Source organism: Syngnathus floridae, chromosome 2, assembly GCF_059516105.1.
Source record: "Syngnathus floridae isolate MCC-2025c chromosome 2, RoL_Sflo_1.0, whole genome shotgun sequence".
Classification (NCBI taxonomy): domain Eukaryota; kingdom Metazoa; phylum Chordata; class Actinopteri; order Syngnathiformes; family Syngnathidae; genus Syngnathus; species Syngnathus floridae.
Window position 1 is genome coordinate 8,256,538 of NC_142414.1, and position 18,116 is coordinate 8,274,653.

At 43.5% G+C, this 18,116-nt stretch overlaps 1 protein-coding gene across 1 annotated transcript; it reads left to right on the forward strand.

Moving 5' to 3' along the window:
• The first annotated feature begins 2,312 nt into the window (after window positions 1-2,312).
• Window positions 2,313-17,299, forward strand: LOC148401540 (fibronectin type III domain-containing protein 4-like). The gene is made up of 7 exons (XM_088369932.1): window positions 2,313-2,765; window positions 7,507-7,622; window positions 8,738-8,839; window positions 13,657-13,759; window positions 14,425-14,514; window positions 14,597-14,763; window positions 15,911-17,299. The coding sequence occupies exons 1-7, from the start codon at window positions 2,681-2,683 to the stop codon at window positions 15,950-15,952; spliced, it is 705 nt and encodes a 234-aa protein (XP_088226058.1). The 5' UTR covers window positions 2,313-2,680; the 3' UTR covers window positions 15,953-17,299.
• Window positions 17,300-18,116: the final 817 nt, after the last annotated feature.

Genomic DNA, 18,116 nt, shown 5'->3' on the forward strand with positions numbered 1-18,116 from the left:
GTGCTGCTGGCAAAGTCATCTAGTTTGAAGGCGCTAGCAAAACCAGAAATGGATATCATAAGGTATCCGCAAAAACTGAAAACGTTTTTACAAATCTAAAAGAAATATACAAAAAACTGATTTATTTTAAGTTACCTATGAGGGACTGCTAGAATGTGGAAAAAAAAATCCAAGAATTCTTGGAAAATATCCAAAAGTCAGTTTACAGGGTTCAGGTTTATTTCAGGGGAGGTAGTGCCCCACAGCCCCCCCTCCTAGCTCAGGCTGTGTTCTAAAAAAAAAAAAAATGGTAATATAAAAGAGATACTAAATTGTATGAGGCATTTTTACACTGCACAGGTGGCTCTGTAACTGCTAGAAAAATAGCCATCAGAAAATAATACATTGCTGCACTGTCCTATAAAATGTCGCACCTGTCTGGTATAAAACCAGCTCATTACCGCGAGGATGCGAAACAGCGTCCATTTTGGTTCAGTCATCCCTGTTGGATGGCCGCTGCCTCGTCGTGACAGCAGCACAACACCATATGTGGAGATACTCGCTTATTCCCACATGGCTGCCTTCCCTAATTAGCTAAGAATAAAACAAACCAAATTAGGCCTTGTAATTTCAAGATGAAAATTACCTTTCTTGCATGTGATAAGAGACTCCGGTGAGGCTAAACGAATGAAATACATCTTGACACGTAATTAATTAAAAATAATTAAATCCAAGCACGATGTAGATGTGATGCTATTTTTTTCTCATAATTCTTCACCGTGATTTAATCTACATGCATTTTGGGTTATAAAGAAACCACAAAGCACTCAGCTAGGAGGAATTAAAACGACCCCCCGAAGGTCAGCACATGTTATGCATGTATCTTAAAATTTAGTAGTTTAATTTTCCACGGGTGACTATTAAAAAGATGAATCTCTTGAAATACTCGAACGTACAGTAAATGTTGGCCTTGGGAACACGGCAAAAGATGTGGATGTGAAAATGAGTCACCATTTTTAGCTCATTGGAATACTTTTTGCAATGAATAATAGAACTGAGCGTAATTCCTTCTTGCAGCTCGACTGCAGGGGATCCCCTGTAATTCTTTTGTATATTGTCTGATGCTCATCTTTTCTGTCACAACGCCTATAAATACCCCCCAAAATAGAATATGAATATAAATGTGGCACAACCTGAATTAAGTAGCCTCCCAAGCACTGAATGCGTGTCTTGCTCTGAAACTGGAGGAAGACGCGCTGTGAAGTTATTTGACTCACGCAGAAGATTTTGCATCGCCAAAGGTCAATGAGCTTCTAAAGCTTACTAGCTCCCCCTGCTGGAAAATGTTGGACAACAACAATCCCAAATCAATTTGTCAACTTTACTATGCGGGAAGCCAGACGGTTAAATTACGTTTTGCTGTTGCTTTAATCCAAAACAAAATTATACATTTGAGAATAAAAGATTGTCGAATCTTCAGAGTGCAGTTTCCAAATACCCGTGGAAACCAACAGAGAAAAATAATTCAAAAGCAAGAATTTCTTTTGCATTGTTTATTATCATGAATCCTTCATCACTCACCAGGACTTTAGGGTTGTTTTCCCTTAGCGCGGCCTTTGACAAAAGATGCTTAGTGAAGAAAACAAGCTGTAAAAGTTGCCAGAAATGTTCTCGAGGGAGAGAGATAAAAGCACGTGCAGCAAATTCAAATTCCAGGCAGAGACATACCTGAGTGTTTATTCCACCCATGCCCCCTCCCCAACATCAGGACCATCAATACATCTTGTGTCTGTTAAATTAATCCAGCAGAAGACATTTTGCAGCAGACCTGCGGGTGTTTGCAAACAAGATGGAAATGGAGACGCCTCCAGAAGCAAGAAAGATGGCCTGGAGGGGAGGGGTGGGATGGGAGGCACCCGCGTCGCGATAAATTATTCATTTATCACCGCGCTGTCTTTAAAACATATCTTTCAATTCACAAGAAAATCAAAATCAAAATAATGACATGGCTACAACCCGCTTGAACTCTTTTAGGATCTTAAATGAATTTCAATTTTCATTTTCCATCAAATGCGCGATGCTGCCATAAATAAAGACTAGTACATTTTATTTTGAAACAAGAACAGATGGAATGCGGCGATGTGGGTCTCGATGGGGAGAAAGAGCTGAATAAAAGATCTCTGATGGCATCATCTGCAGCTTAGTGCCCACGCACGCACACACACGCCGCGCGCGTGCGCACGCACACCCTCCCTCCCATTCATCCACCACGCATCCTCACTCCCACACTCATTTCCCCATAAAGTGTCAGATGCAAAGCAGCTACGCGTGGCTGGCTGGATGCTTCCCCATCTTTCTTCTGAACCGAATCGTCTCCTTGTCATGCTCTGCTGTTTTTGGACCCATCCACAATCCGCCCCTCTGAGCGAACAAAACAGCGCTCCTCGCATTTGCCGCGTTGCCGTTTGGCGCAAAGCTCCAACTACCTGTTAGCGTCTAAAGAAAATTCGGCCGAGACTTGTGGCTGCACAACCGCTGACGAGAGGAAACCCGCACCTGAAGAAAGGCTCATCTTTTTCTTTTATGTCTTTTCTGGATGCATAGTGGCTTGTGGTGACCTTGAGAAGAAACATCTGCTAAAAGGTGGAGGTGGAAGGTGCGCGCCGAGGATCCAGACGTGTGCGCGCACTGACGGGAGGTTATGACCGGCTACCTTCACCTGGATGCCAGGCTGCTGCCGCTCATGATGATGATGATGATGATGGGATGCTTGATGGTTGGCGGAAGTAAGTATCTCGTCCCACTTGTCCGTCAGAATCATCGAGTGTTCATCCGGCATGTGATACTCAAATAGACACGCATCGTGTAATCCAATCATTCCCGTAAAAGCACCTTCAGAGACCATCTTGGGGTGCTGTGGGAAATTACCTAATCCCACTGAAGTCTTTAATTAAGCGTTGAGGAAAGGAAAGAAGCTAGTTAATTGATTTAATTGATTGAGATGCCAATACAACAATTTAAAGGAATGATGTCTCCATTGTTATTGAAGAACTCTGCTGGTTCACCCGAGTTGCTAAGCAGTACATAGAAAATAGCAATAAAATAAAAATATGCAAATGTCAATACTTAAGGTCTAAACTTTATGTATTTGTTTTTCTGACAGAAGCTATAGCTAAGGTTTGAGACCTTTTTTTTTTTTTTTTTGGTGGTGTGCCATGATTTATTTAGAAATATGGTAAATATTTGCCTTGGCCAAGCAGTGGATTTGTGTGAAGCACCGTTGATGCTCGGGTCAAGTGCCTGGATATTTATTCTGAATTAATAAATTATGAAGGGTGATTGAGGTTGCTAAGAGAAGATATTTCAACTTAAAGCCGATATAGCCGCCGGCCATGGAATTTTTTGTGTGTGGAGAAGAAGACAATTGACATGCATCTGCTGTTTTGCCCTGTCGAAGGCATTTTTACCTCTCCAGAGGGGAGGGGCTGGTTTATCTTGATGCACACCACTACACTGCATGCCACTGCCCTTGACTTAAAAAAAGAGGTTGGAAAACATTTACAATCCCACACTAAGCCAACGTGGAGGGAATTGTGACAGAGTGGAGTCAAGGAGAGTCAAATTTAATTGTCTAGTCCTTAATCACAAAAGTCTCAAAGGGCTCACAAGGCACGCAGTTAACAAATATTAACAACGTCCCCTGAATTAAACTCCCCAAGAGGTCAAGAGAAAACTAAAAAAACAAAAAGAAACAGTCAGTGTTAGCATAGAACTTTAAGGCCTCTGCTAGGAAGCAAAAAAAAAACCATCAGGAAAAGCCTACTAGAACATCTAAAATGGATATCTCAGTTGTGTTGTCCAGCTTTCAAGTCACTTTGAAATTGTTTATCTACCCAAATGTGGCATTTAACCAGGGGTGTGTAGACTTTTCATATCATATTCATAACTTCCCTGTAATAGTGTAAGAGGAGACCCTGAGAATCTCATGGAGGTTTCTTCAAGTCCAGTTCTCTGCCTTCATATTTCAAGCAGGAAAAACGGCAGTTGTAAAGCTGTCAAAAGCATAATCGATTGTCCGGCGGAGAGATTCCAAAGCCGTATTTCTTGCCGACTGTCTCTCCATCCCTTTTAATCAGCTAGTTCAATGTTAGTTCAATTCCTCGCGTTTATGTGAAACTCGATTGAGCAAAGCGTTTGTGTCAGATGAGTCCATCATTGGTGACAAGGAGGAGGCTAATCTGCATCCGCTAGTGTCCATAAACGTTTTCTCCTAGAGGGCGCATAAAAAAAAAAATCATGCTGATTTCCACATTTAGAACCAAAACAAGAACAATCTATTAAGAACAATCTAATGCATTTCTTTAAAACAGGATTAAATTGAGGATTATTAATGTGATATGTTTACAAATTGAAGTGGAGCAAACCATTTGGGCTTCTGAAACGGAGTTAGCATTTGTTATGAAAGAGAAACAATATTAGGATTTTAGTTGTTGATAGTCTCTTTCTGTCTCAAAACAAAAGAAAAAAATATTTTTAATGTTCAGGGGATCTTTGACGTCTATAGCCGTCAACAGCAGTGAATGAGTGATCAATTGTCACAGACAGTCGATGCCAATTTGCAAAAATTTGATATAAAATACCTCGTGACAGATTATGAAGCAGTAAAATGGAAAAAAAAAATCACATATCAAAACTTTTTCCTACTTGTGGAGGTGGCCAGAGAGTAACAAGGGGTGGCCAAAGCCACCCCTGGCCACCATCTAACTCCGCCCCTGTTAATTTTAGTAGTTATAGTAGAGGTCGTTTTTTTTATTCTACATGCCGCGAGCCACAAAAAAAAAAAAAAGTCATAGAGTCGTCTGTGCTTTGGAATGTCAGAAAGGTACAAAATGAACAACTGGTTTATGATTGCAGTCATATCTTGCAGCGGTGAACAATGCTGGAGGCGTTTGCGAGAAGATTTGCGGCGCTCTTTCAACAAATGGAGCGGTCACTAAAATGTAACCTGTCTCCTCAGCAGTTGCGGTGGCACATTTGGAAATGATCAGCAAGCACCCGTCAGCTGTCAAGACGTTCATAAAAATCCAATCTCATTTCTTGATGTACTGTACCTACATCAGCATGCACAGCTTTCTTTGTCTTTACGGCAAGCGCCGCACGCACATCCATCCTTCACCGGGAGCCATTAGCCAGATGAGCCTGTCCCAGCCCATCAGCAAACTGGTTGTTCCCTCTGATTTAGCGGCTGCGCTTGAATGACCGCGCAAAAACTCCAACAAGCGAACAAAATGTCACCAGGCTTATATATTTTTTTTTCTGCTGCAGGGGGAAAGAAGTTAAAAAGTGGCAGAATTTGGAGGTACTCAATAACCTAAAGCACGGGTGTCAAACTGATTTTTTTTCACGGGCCGCATTGTCGTCATAGCTTCTTTCGAACGGCCATTATGACTGTCAATCTAAATAAATGTATGAGCACCTCATATTATATACAGTAAAAGCGACAAATCAATCTGTCAAATAATTCGTTTTCAAATCAGACATGTAAAAACTGGTCAAATATTTAAAAAAACTGATATTATTAAAAGTGAAGACGATTTGCAATTCTAGTAATGACACACGGATTTGATGCACAATTTGTTTTCGCGGGCCACATAAAATGATGTGGCGGGCCGTATCTGGCCTCCGGGCCTTGAGTTTGACACCAGTGACCTAAAGGATCGGAGAGCAATCGCCCTTTGGAAAACAAATTGAATGAAAGTGGAAAGAATTTGCCTGAAATCGGGTCACATTTGCCAGAGAGTCTTTTACAAATTCTGAATGTGTTTAAATATAGATTTAAATATGATATTTATATTAATATTTATATATTTAATTATTAAATTAAATATATTGAATTTGATATATTTGATTTAATGATAAAATATATAACATTTTAATATGTTTAATATAGTTACTATATTTAATATATTTATTATTTAAAATATTGAATATATTGATATTTTAATTTAAAGATGACGGCTGATGAAGGCTTACTTGTGTGTTCCGTAGCTGCACGTCGATCAATATGTGTGCTTTCTTTCATTTCATGACTCTCTCCATTATTGATCTGATCTCCTGCTTCGGTCATCCATCTCACTTTGACTCATCCTTCTCTTCTTTCAAAACCTAAATATTGAATTTTTTCCCATCTCACAGCGTTTAGTCAATTTGTCTCTGTCGTGTTTTGCCAATGTTCATCCTCGTTTTATCTTTTTTGTCTCTCTTCATTGGACTTACAGAAGTTGATCGTGTGTGTGTGTGTGTGTGTGTGTGTGTGTGTGTGTGTGTGTGTGTGTGTATCCCAGCCACAGCCTTGCATATAAACCAATGATGCCACTTAAGTGAAGCCACCGGCGGCCATCTTTTGTTGTCACTAGCTAATCTCGCCTCACTTGAATACATTTATTTCAAGTGCTCCAAGCACATTTAATCGATGGAAATGCGATTATACATTTTCTATATCGCTGAGCACTACTCAAAAATGTGTCTGAATTTCCACTGAATGAAAAAAAACAGAAGTTGTCAGTGACAGTGGCAACGTAAGACGGCTTGCCCTCTGACTTGAGCCGCGAGGGGCCAATTGTTAGTCCGGTCGTGTGTACAGCGAGTTCGTGATTCCTGCTCACTTGACTCAATGCAGTGGCCAATTGGATTAGAGATGGGAGGAGGGGGGGGTCACACTCTGCTGCTGCAGTTTATAATCCTCTAACAGAATCCGATGCCCCAAAGCGGCTTATTTTCCCGATTTCTACAAGTGTACCTGAAAATGTTGATGGTGATCATCCACAAAGTCCGTCAGAAGGTGCATCCACTGCGGCAGGAAGCAAACAAACTAGCTATTGATTTTTCCCGACATCCCGGGGCAAACACCTGAGGTGGCTAACTTGAACGTGACATGCTAAGTGTGTAGCAAGAACAAGCTACAAGAACATTGTGGTGTGACAAAGGAGGATATTTTGAAGGATTTCTTGGCTGACAATGACAATCAACTTGTTGATTGCGTTCGGCGCGTCATCATCAGTGATTGATGGACGCTTAGCCCGTGACACTTTAAGTTCTCGTTTCTCACTTGACTCTTAAATCACACACGGCAGAAGTCCATAAATGAAATATTGCAGTTGTCTAGCTTGATTAAGAATTGAAGGGGAACTTGCCCTTTTCAAATCAGTCATTTTTGTCATGTTTGTTATTACAACTGTCTGTAAAAGCTGATTCTAAATGAGCAGTGAAAAAAAATGGTTTGAAACACCAGATTCTTTCACTCATAATCAAACATCAAATTCAAAGTGGCTAATCCAATTTAGGTAAAAAGTAAAAATGTGCGCTGCAATAATTCTTTACGATTGCATTTCACTTAATGTAATTGTTAATTTAGAAAAGCAGAAACGGCCGTTGCAAATCATCTTTGGTTTTGATCAATAATAAAAATCAACAATTTATAAAATCCTGAACGTATTCACAAATTTGTGTGTGTTACCATGGCAACAGCCGCACCAGCTGCCCCGGTGAACGTGTCGGTGACCCAGCTTCGAGCCACTTCGGCCAGGGTGACCTGGAACGTCCCTCTGGGAGAGACGGTGATCGGCTACGCCATCTCGCTGCAGGTACGTTGTTGAGCCGATTTGACTCTTTGATGGCGGACGCCGCCTGTCGCTAAGTTAACAAGCTGAGAGATAATTATTGTCAAACGCCTCATTAATTTCAATCCATCCATAATTCAAGTCACCTTTGTTCTCGCTCGGTTGGAGGTCACTTGGTCTTTTTTGTTTACAAAGTGAACAGCCTCGTTAGGGAAATTAGAAAAAGAGCAGATGACCTTTATTACATCATGAGACTGAATAAAAGAGTTAGCAAAACAGGGCTGCTGTCTATTCTTTTAATATTTTTAAGTTTCAAATAACAGTTTTAAATGATTAGGTTTTATATTTTGTCTTTAAACAAGGTTAAGTAAGATTTTAAACAAGGGTCAGGGTTCACATAATGAACTTTCGGGATGCAGGAGCCATCACCTCAGAGATTTGAAAATGCTGACAAAGCACAAATTGGTCATCGGGACTTGCTTTGGATTAACCTGAACAGACTCTTTGTGGTCCTCAGTTCTCTTTCCAAGAATCAAGATGGGACTTTCAAGCAGCAAAAAAAAAAAAAAAAAAAATCAATTTTTGCTGTACACACACACTGCAACATGCTGAGCAAGAAGGAGAAGCAGGACAAGGAAGTCTTTCAAATCCCAAAGCGGGGACTATTACGCAACACTGACAGACAGAAAGTCCATTTTGAGTTTGCAAAAACGATCTGGAAATTTTTATTTATTTATTTATTTTACGGATGCTACCAGCTGTAGACAGGCGACTCGAGAGATTTAACTCTTTATGTGTCTGCTGCAAATTGCACCACACAAACTGCATTGAGCACGTCAAATGGCAACCTCAAGGGTAACTGACGTTGATGAACACATTTGACACTTCTTTTTTTTTTTTTTTTTGTGGGATGACAAATCTTCACTTTGAAGGTCAGGCCCGAATGCTCCGAATTGCTTTTTGTTCCTGGGGAAACAATTATTGTGATGCTCGCTCGCCTCCAGATAAAACTCCGCGTTTCCATTTACTTTTGCACAAATAGATGCGTGTGTGTGTGTGTGTGTGTGTGTGTGTGTGTGGTTGTGTGTGTGTGTGTTTGGGTGTGTGTGTGTGTGTGTGTGTGTGTGTCTCACCCACAGAGGCAAGACGGCCTGATGCAACGCTCCATTCGTGAGGTGAACACATCAAGTCGCTGGTGTGTGCTGTGGGACCTGGATGAGTTCACACACTACAGTGTGCAGGTGGCGAACACAAACACACACACACACACACACTCTTAATCATCTGCAAGATGGCAAGAGCTTGATTTTTTTTTTATAGTTGCTGTAGTACTCATTTGACTTTGCTGCTGAGACTTTACAAAACTTTTTATGATCTACTTGAGTGGAGTGTTGCCCAGGGGATGCCAAAGATGCACTAACACAATTGACGTCAGTAGTGAGAAAATTTTATTTTATAAATATATTATTTTACATTTTACATTTCTATTAGTCACCCTTACAACCTTTTATTTTATTTTATAAATATATTATTTTTTATTTTACATTTTTAGTTACAACCTTTTATTTTATTTTATAAATATATTATTCTACATTTCTATTAGTCTCCCTTACAACCTTGTATTTTATTTTATTGTCATCCATCCATCCATCCATCCATCCATCTTCTTCCGCTTATCCGGGGTCGGGTCGCGGGGGCAGCAGCTTTAGGAGGGACTCCCAGACTTCCCTCTCCCCAGCCACTTCATCCAGCTCATCCCGGGGGATCCCAAGGCGTTCCCAGGCCAGCTGAGAGACATAGTCTCTCCAGCGCGTCCTGGGTCGTCCCCGGGGTCTCCTACCGGTGGGACATGCCCGGAACACCTCCCCAGGGAGGCGTCCAGGAGGCATCCTGATAAGATGCCCGAGCCACCTCATCTGGCTCCTCTCAACGTGGAGGAGTAGCGACTCTACTCCGAGTCTCTCCCGGATGACCGAGCTTCTCACCCTATCTCTAAGGGAGAGCTCGGACATCCTGCGGAGAAAACTCATTTCGGCCGCTTGTATCCGAGATCTCGTTCTTTCGGTCACGACCCATAGCTCGTGACCATAGGTGAGGGTAGGAGCGTAAATCGACCGGTAAATTGAGAGCTTTGCCTTTTGGCTCAGCTCTCTCTTCACCACAACGGACCGGTACAGGGTCCGCATTACTGCCGACGCTGCACCGATCCGCCTGTCGATCTCACGCTCCATCCTCCCCTCACTCGTGAACAAGACTCCAAGATACTTGAACTCCTCCACTTGGGGCAGGATCTCATCCCCGATCCGGAGAGGGCATTCCACCCTTTTCCGATCAAGGACCATGGACTCGGATTTGGAGGTGCTGACCCTCATCCCGACCGCTTCACACTCGGCTGCGAATCGTTCCAGCGAGAGCTGGAAATCACGGCCTGAAGAAGCCAACAGCACCACGTCATCTGCAAAAAGCAGAGACGCGATGCTGAGGTCCCCAAACCGGACCCCCTCAACGCCTCGGCTGCGCCTAGAAATTCTGTCCATAAAAATTATGAACAGAATCGGTGACAAAGGGCAGCCTTGGCGGAGTCCAACCCTCACTGGGAACGAATCCGTCTTACTGCCGGAAATGCGGACCAGACTCTGGCATCGGTGATACAGGGACCGAACCGCCCTTATCAGTTGGCTCGGCACCCCGTACTCCCGAAGCACCCTCCACAGAACCTCCCGAGGGACACGGTCGAACGCCTTCTCCAAGTCCACAAAACACATGTGGACTGGTTGGGCGAACTCCCATGCACCCTCGAGGATCCTGCCGAGGGTGTAGAGCTGGTCCACTGTTCCACGGCCAGGACGAAAGCCACACTGCTCCTCCTGAATCCGAGTTTCGACCTCCCGACGGACCCTCCTCTCCAGCACCCCTGAATAGACCTTACCAGGGAGGCTGAGGAGTGTGATTCCCCTGTAATTGGAACACACCCTCCGGTCCCCCTTCTTAAAGAGGGGAACCACCACCCCAGTCTGCCAATCCAGAGGCACTGTCCCCGATGTCCACGCAACGTTGTAGAGGCGTGTCAGCCATGACAGCCCCACAACATCCAGAGCCTTTAAGAACTCCGGGCGGATCTCATCCACCCCCGGGGCCTTGCCACCGAGGAGTTTTTTGACTACCTCAGTGACTTCGACCCCAGAGATTGGAGAATCCGCCTCAGAGTCTCCAGGCCCTGCTTCCTCAATGGAAGGCGTGTAGGTGGAATTGAGGAGGTCTTCGAAGTATTCTCCCCACCGACTCACGACGTCCCGAGTCGAGGTCAGCAGCACGCCATCCCCACTGTAAACAGTGTTGACGTTGCACTGCTTCCCCCTCCTGAGACGCCGGATGGTGGACCAGAATTTCCTCGAAGCCGTCCGAAAGTCATTCTCCATGGCCTCACCGAACTCCTCCCACGCCCGGGTTTTTGCCTCAGCAACCACCGAAGCCGCGTTCCGCTTGGCCATCCGGTACCTGTCAGCTGCCTCCGGAGTCCCGCAGGCCAAAACGGCCCAATAGGACTCCTTCTTCAGCTTGACGGCATCCCTTACCGCCGGTGTCCACCAGCGGGTTCGGGGATTGCCGCCACGACAGGCACCAACGACCTTACGGCCACAGCTCCGGTCGGCCGCCTCAACAATGGAGGCGCGGAACATGGTCCACTCAGACTCAATGTCCCCCGCCTCCCCCGGGACGTGGGAAAAGCTCTGCCGGAGGTGGGAGTTGAAGCTCTTCCTGACAGGAGATTCTGCCAGACGTTCCCAGCAGACCCTCACAGAGCGTTTGGGTCTGCCAGGTCGGACCGGCATCTTCCCCCACCATCGGAGCCAACCCACCACCAGGTGGTGATCAGTTGACAGCTCCGCCCCTCTCTTCACCCGAGTGTCCAAAACATGCGGCCGCAAATCCGATTACACGACTACAAAGTCGATCATCGAACCGCGGCCTAGGGTGTCCTGGTGCCAAGTGCACACATGGACACCCTTATATTTGAACATGGTGTTCATTATTGAAAATCCGTGTCGAGCACAGAAGTCCAACAATAGAACACCGCTCGGGTTCAGATCAGGGGGGCCGTTCCTCCCAATCACGCCCTTCCAGGTCTCACTGTCATTGCCCACGTGAGCATTGAAGTCACCCAGTAGAACGATAGAGTCCCCAGAAGGAGCGCTCTCCAGCACTTCCTCCAGGGACCCCAAGAAGGGTGGGTACTCTGAGCTGCTGTTTGGTGCATAGACACAAACAACAGTCAGGACCCGTCCCCCCACCCGAAGGCGGAGGGAGGCTACCCTCTCGTTCACCGGGGTGAACCCCAATGTGCAGGCGCCCAGCCGGGGGGCAATAAGTATACCCACACCTGCTCGACGCCTCTCACCGTGGGCAACTCCAGAGTGGAAGAGAGTCCAGCCCCTCTCGAGAGGGCTTGTACCGGAACCCAAACTGTGTGTGGAGGCTAGTCCGACTATATCTAGTCGGAATCTTTCTGCCTCGCACACCAGCTCGGGCTCCTTTCCAGCCAGAGAGGTGACATTCCATGTCCCAAGAACCAGCTTCTGCAGCCGGGGATCAGACCGCCAAGGTCCCTGCCTTTGGCTGCCGCCCAGCTCACATTGCACCCGACCCCTTCGGCCCCTCCCACAGGTGGTGAGCCCATGGGAAGGGGGACCCACGTTTCCATTTCGGGCTATGCCCGGCCGGGCCCCATGGGCGAAGGCCCGGCCACCAGACGCTCGCCTTCGAGCCCCGCCTCCAGGCCTGGCTCCAGAGGGAGGCCCCGGTGACCCGCGTCCGGGCGAAGGAAAACAAAGTCCATTTATGTTTTTCATCATAAGGGGCTTGGGTGAGCCGTGCTTTGTCTGACCCCTCACCTAGGACCCGTTTGCCATGGGTGACCCTACCAGGGGCATGAAGCCCCCGACAACATGGCTCCTAGGATCATAGGGGCACGCAAACCCCTCCACCACGATAAGGTGACGACTCGCGGAGGGGTATTTTATTGTATTTTATTTTATTTTATAAATATATTATTTTACATTTTACATTTCTATTAGTCTCCCTTACAACCTTCTTTCTTTTCTGCACGGGGTCTTCCGGAATTGATTTTGGACCCCCTCCCTGAACTCGAGTCTCATGGGCTAACGTACTTGAGTTGGTTGACTTTGGCAATAATCATCAGCAGGCACGTGTCATGCACAAGTGTCATTGAAAACTCATCAACCCCCAGGCGGTATGATCTTTGGCCACATCGGAGGATAAAGCACGATCGCCTTACGGAAATCTCTGCAAAGGATTACTGGACTGGAATATTATTATGTATATACATATTTCTGATCAAGGACGAGTTAAGCGCAAGGACAAGAGAACACAAATCATTGTGAGCATACATCTTGTTTTATAAAATTTGCCCTTTCACACCAGTACAAACTGCATTTTTGATCACAGAAAAAAATAATTTGTCAAAGACATGAAATCTTATATTTTTGTTTTCATTGCATTACAGTGCACGCTGTAATCATTTGAATTAAATTAACTTTGTATTTTTCTGATGTAGTCAGCTTACTTTGAGGCTACATGCATCAAGCAGTACTAGTAGATGGAGCATTTACAAATAAATGAATAAATAAATAAATAAATAAATAAATAAATAAATAAATAAATAAATAAATAAATAAATAAATAAATAAAAATACACACATCAAGCAGCCCCAGCAGAAGGAACATTTACAAATAACTAAATAAATAAGTAAATAAATGAGTAAATAAATAAATAAATAAAAATACACACATCAAGCAGCTCCAGCAGAAAGAACATTTACAAATAAATAAATAAATAAATAAATAAATAAATAAATAAATAAATAAATAAATAAATAAATAAATAAATAAATAAGCTTGTCTGACATTTTGTACTGCTGTTTGTGAAAGAATAAAATTGTCCACAGAACGGTTTTGAATATTTTTTTCTTCACACAAATCTTCGCACTTTATACCCACCTGTGAAGACACGACACCTTGAAATCTTCTTTGTGTTCAGGTGCTGTCTGTCGGACTGTATGGTGACAGCCAACCCAGCAGCGCCCTCCACTTCAGGACCTTGGAAAGAAGCGATCACTACCCCGCTGGAGTGCTTGACCACCGTAAATCAGTACCACTATTACAACAGGGATGGGCGTGTTTTTTTTCTCCGGGGTGGCAAAAAATAATGGAAAGGGAGACGGAAAGAATCTGGGAATTTCCATGGGTTGCCTCTATTTGTAAGCTGTAATACCACCAAACACCACTAGATGGCAAATATAACTTTGTTGTGCTTCCACTGGGTCCTATATTGCATGAGTCGGCCTAATAATTTTTTTGCAGTGTTTTGTAGGCTATGTGGCCCTCAAGTAGCGCTGCTGAAAAATTGAAAAATGAATTGTGGGCCCCCCCTGCAGCATATAAATTGCTCATCTTTGTACAAAACTTTGGAGATTTACTCCACAATAAGAAGAAAAGCAATTCTGTGTTGTGTTGTCATAACTCGTCCCCGGGTGCTTTATTGTCTGTTACCATGGTTACTGTTTGCGTGGCCCCTCCCTTCCTGTGTCTACTCACAATCACCTGCTTCTCGTTACCTGTCTCGTATTTAAGTCCTGCGTCCTGTCGGATCGTTTTTTTTCTCACGTTTTTGTTGGTCAGTTCCGTTTCTGTTATCTAGTCCGTCGGTCAGTCTTGTTGTTGGTTTTGCTTAGGAAGTTATGTTAGCTGCATTTGGTTGCCCTGCTCCATTCCGATCTTTGACGTGTGTGTGTGTGTGTGTCCTCAGATGAACCAGCAATGGAAGGTTTGGGAATGTCCCCTCACCTGCAGACTGGAGAGCTGCTCATCATCACCACAGTGCTGCTGCTGTGGGCAGGTCAGCTTCGCTTTGCTTTTTTTTTGTGTCTCCCATGAATCCACTTCAGCATTGCAATCTACTCACGCGTCTCTTTTCAAAGCCGTCATCGCCCTGTTCTGCCGGCAATACGACATCATTAAGGACAACGACTCAAATGGTACTCGAGAAAAGTCCAAGAGGCCGCTAGTTCCCGTCGCCTCCTCCTACTACAACGCCTCCGCCACCAGCTCTCCTATCTACCACAACGGCGCCATCCACAGTGGCAGGGTGACTCCTTTACTGTTATTGCCCTCATGGCTTTTTTTTCTTTCTTTTTGCAGTGCCTACGCAATGCATAACAGGCAGATGAAAATATTGCCACTCACAACAGCTTCTGTGGGTGCTTCACACATCTCTTAGCAACTGTGCTTTCAGCCATAGGGGCTAATTATAAAACAAGTAGGCTTGAAACAGCGTATCCGTTCTTTACAATGCACCGTTTTTATGTACAGGGATGCTTGGACAATGGGTGTGGCACCAAAAATATTATATTTCAGGAAAAATCAGATATTCCTTAACATATTTTAGATCTTCCATTTTTTTCTTCTTAGCTGGCAGGCCAGCAAGCTCACAGAAAAACAAAATCCCACAACTGGAAAAGGAAACGTAGCTGTTTCAAACAGTGAAGACAAAAACGGTTTATTACAACAATTATTTCTAATTTTGCAACATTCACTTCATGCTTGGTACTTCTCAATGACAATCGTGTACAAAACGAGTGTAAATTGAGACAATTTAATTTTTCATGGTGCTGTAAGTATCCTATGCCGCCCTCTGCTGGATATAAGAGGTCAATACCTCAATTCTTCCTGTCACCGAGTGGAAATGAAGTGAATCTGTGTAAACCTTCACATTGAAGTCCAATATCAAAATGAGAAATAGTAATTGTGACTTATTGTTTTATAAGGCTTTCACAGCCACAAGTGAAACGCTGTTTTACACACGTCAGAATATTATATTGACATTATACAGTAATCCTTCGTTTATCGTGGATAATTGGTTCCAAAAACCACCCGCGATAAGTGAAATCCGCGAAGTACGGTCACCGACAAGAAGTACTGGGCAGGCTAACGAGTTGGTAGAAAGATGCTAATTCGCGATCGTGCTAACGCGCGAAAACAAACTTCTAAAAGAAATCAAACGAACATTTGCAGCAATACTACATTGTCCTAAAGGTTAGACACGTTTCCTAAATTTAGAAGTTTTAGTTTGACTTTTTTTAATTTGGAAAAAAAAATCCGCGATGTAGTGAAGCCGCGATAAACGAAACGCGAAGTAGTGAGGGATCACTGTATTGATAATCTGGAGAGACTGATGTGTGTGAAGCAATATTGAACTAATTCACTGATGGCTTCTCGAATTGTCTCTCTCGCAGCTTCACAGAGCCTCTTCGTCTATCAGCATCATTCGAGTCTGAGAGCCGTCCACGGTTGCATCGATGTCAGGGAGCTTGCCGCGATTTCATCGCAGAGACTAAACAGGCTTGTCGGAGAGCCGTACGACTCCCTACTAATGATAAAGTGAGAGAGGAAGTCGTCAACTCGTGACTTTGACCCTGGTTGTGGAGTGGGCAGCGCTTTCGCTTGTCTGCTCGAAGGGACGGGCCGGCTTCCTGCCATGATCCTTCGAAGACGGAAGTGAATGTTTGCAAGCATGACGGGCAAATTTGGTTTTCTTCCTTTTTTTTGTCAGAGTGAGGAGCATTCCGCTTTTGCGCACTAACAGCTTTGGCTGAGCAGACGGAGAAGTTTTAGTTTGTTTTCAATAACTACATAACTAGATTACTAACACCACTATCATCGTAATGTATTTTATTTTGGAGGACTTTGAAGACCACCTTCAAGCATTTAAAAAAAACATAGCAAATAATAAAAAGTATTGTAAGAAACAAAAAAAAAATAGCAATATAAAACAAAAGTTACATAAGTTCTAATATATTAGTTCTAATCAATATGCCAGTTGATGCGTATTTGAATGTGTTGGGGAAGTGTCAATATCTATTGTGAGATGGAAAAGTCATCTAAAGCTGGGATGGGCACATTTGAGGGTTTATTTATTTATTTATTTATTTATTTATTTTATAAACACTGAGCACCAAATATTTCCCAGAGCAATGTCACAAAAACGGATTGAGAAAGACAATTTAAATTTACTTCAAGCACTTTACATGGTGAAGTCCGTCATGGTCATTTTCAGACCCCCCTCCAATAGACTATTCCATCTCATTGCACATGTGCAGATTTGATTCAGGAAGAAGGTTGCAGATGTTCCCCCAAAATTGCTGTTGGCCTGCTGTGAGAAAAGTTAAATAGTGGAAGAAGAAGAAGGTGAGAGAAAACCAAACCGCTGCAGCCATTTCCAAGGTGACATGAAATGTGCATAAATATCAACAATGGGAGCCAAACAAACATTCGGGCCAGTTGTAGTGCTAGTGTGTCTGCAAGTCTTGCACCTAGTATATCTTTTCTTGTCAGACTCCGTGTAGAAGTGGGCGAAGCTTTTCACCACCAAGATGTGAGTATTAGAGATTTTGAAATGGTAAACTAGAACTAATGTTCTTATCAATTTCAATTGAGCACCCAGAAGGATCTCAAGGGCTTTTTCTTGATCCAGCTGAGCGTGCTCGTAACCTTGAAACTTCATATGTCGAATAATAAGAAGCTCCTGTGCAAACTGATGCTGCTTATGTCTGATGTGACATCGAGAAACAGATGATGTATTGTACTGATGTATTTCCTAATTTAAACTAATTCAAGTTTGAAAATGTTGTTTGTGGGTTTGGACTGTGTAATGACGAATATGAACTGCAGAGGACGCCTGAGCTCTATCTTGACGCTTGCAAGCCTCAGACAAAAAATATTAATTTACAGCAGCGTTTGATATTAGTTTATGGAAAGCCGTTTGAACATTTATTTAATATTTTTTATGTCCACGTTAAGGTACAGTAATATGGTGTTTGTCCTCCGTATGAAGGTAATTCAGTGCATTGATAGACGTGCTACTCTGGTAAAACTGCCAAAATAAAAAAAATGTATTGAAGGATAAAATAATGGAAATAAAATTAATTAAATTTAATAAAATAGAAAACGAATAGGAAAAAATATACATACATCTATATAAGTGACAAAGTGACAAATTGTGAGGTTTAACCACTATTATCTTCCTACTTAAAAAAGATGAATACCAATGTCCACCACTGTGGCACATATTTGGCATATTTTCAAAAGAATCCATATTTGTGCTTCAATTGAAAAGTGGCAAATGCCATCACAAGGTCAGAGTTCAACAGATGAAGCACCGCAGGCATTGTGCGACCTTCTTTCTTAAACGCAAAATATGTTCCTGCTCTATTTTGCCTTCAGTCTTGACTCCCCACATTAGATGGAACACAAAGAACAGGAAAAGGGGGCTTGGGCTCAGGTGAGGGTGTCTGAAGCAAAGGGCAGTTCAGATCCGCTCCACACAGCAAAATACCACAGCCCGCCCGAGGCCTGTCATCCTCCGTGACGCCGAGCGAGAATTCGTCAGTGAGAATACGAGGGAGAGACAAAAGATCGATCAAGTGACTGAATCATATCTCA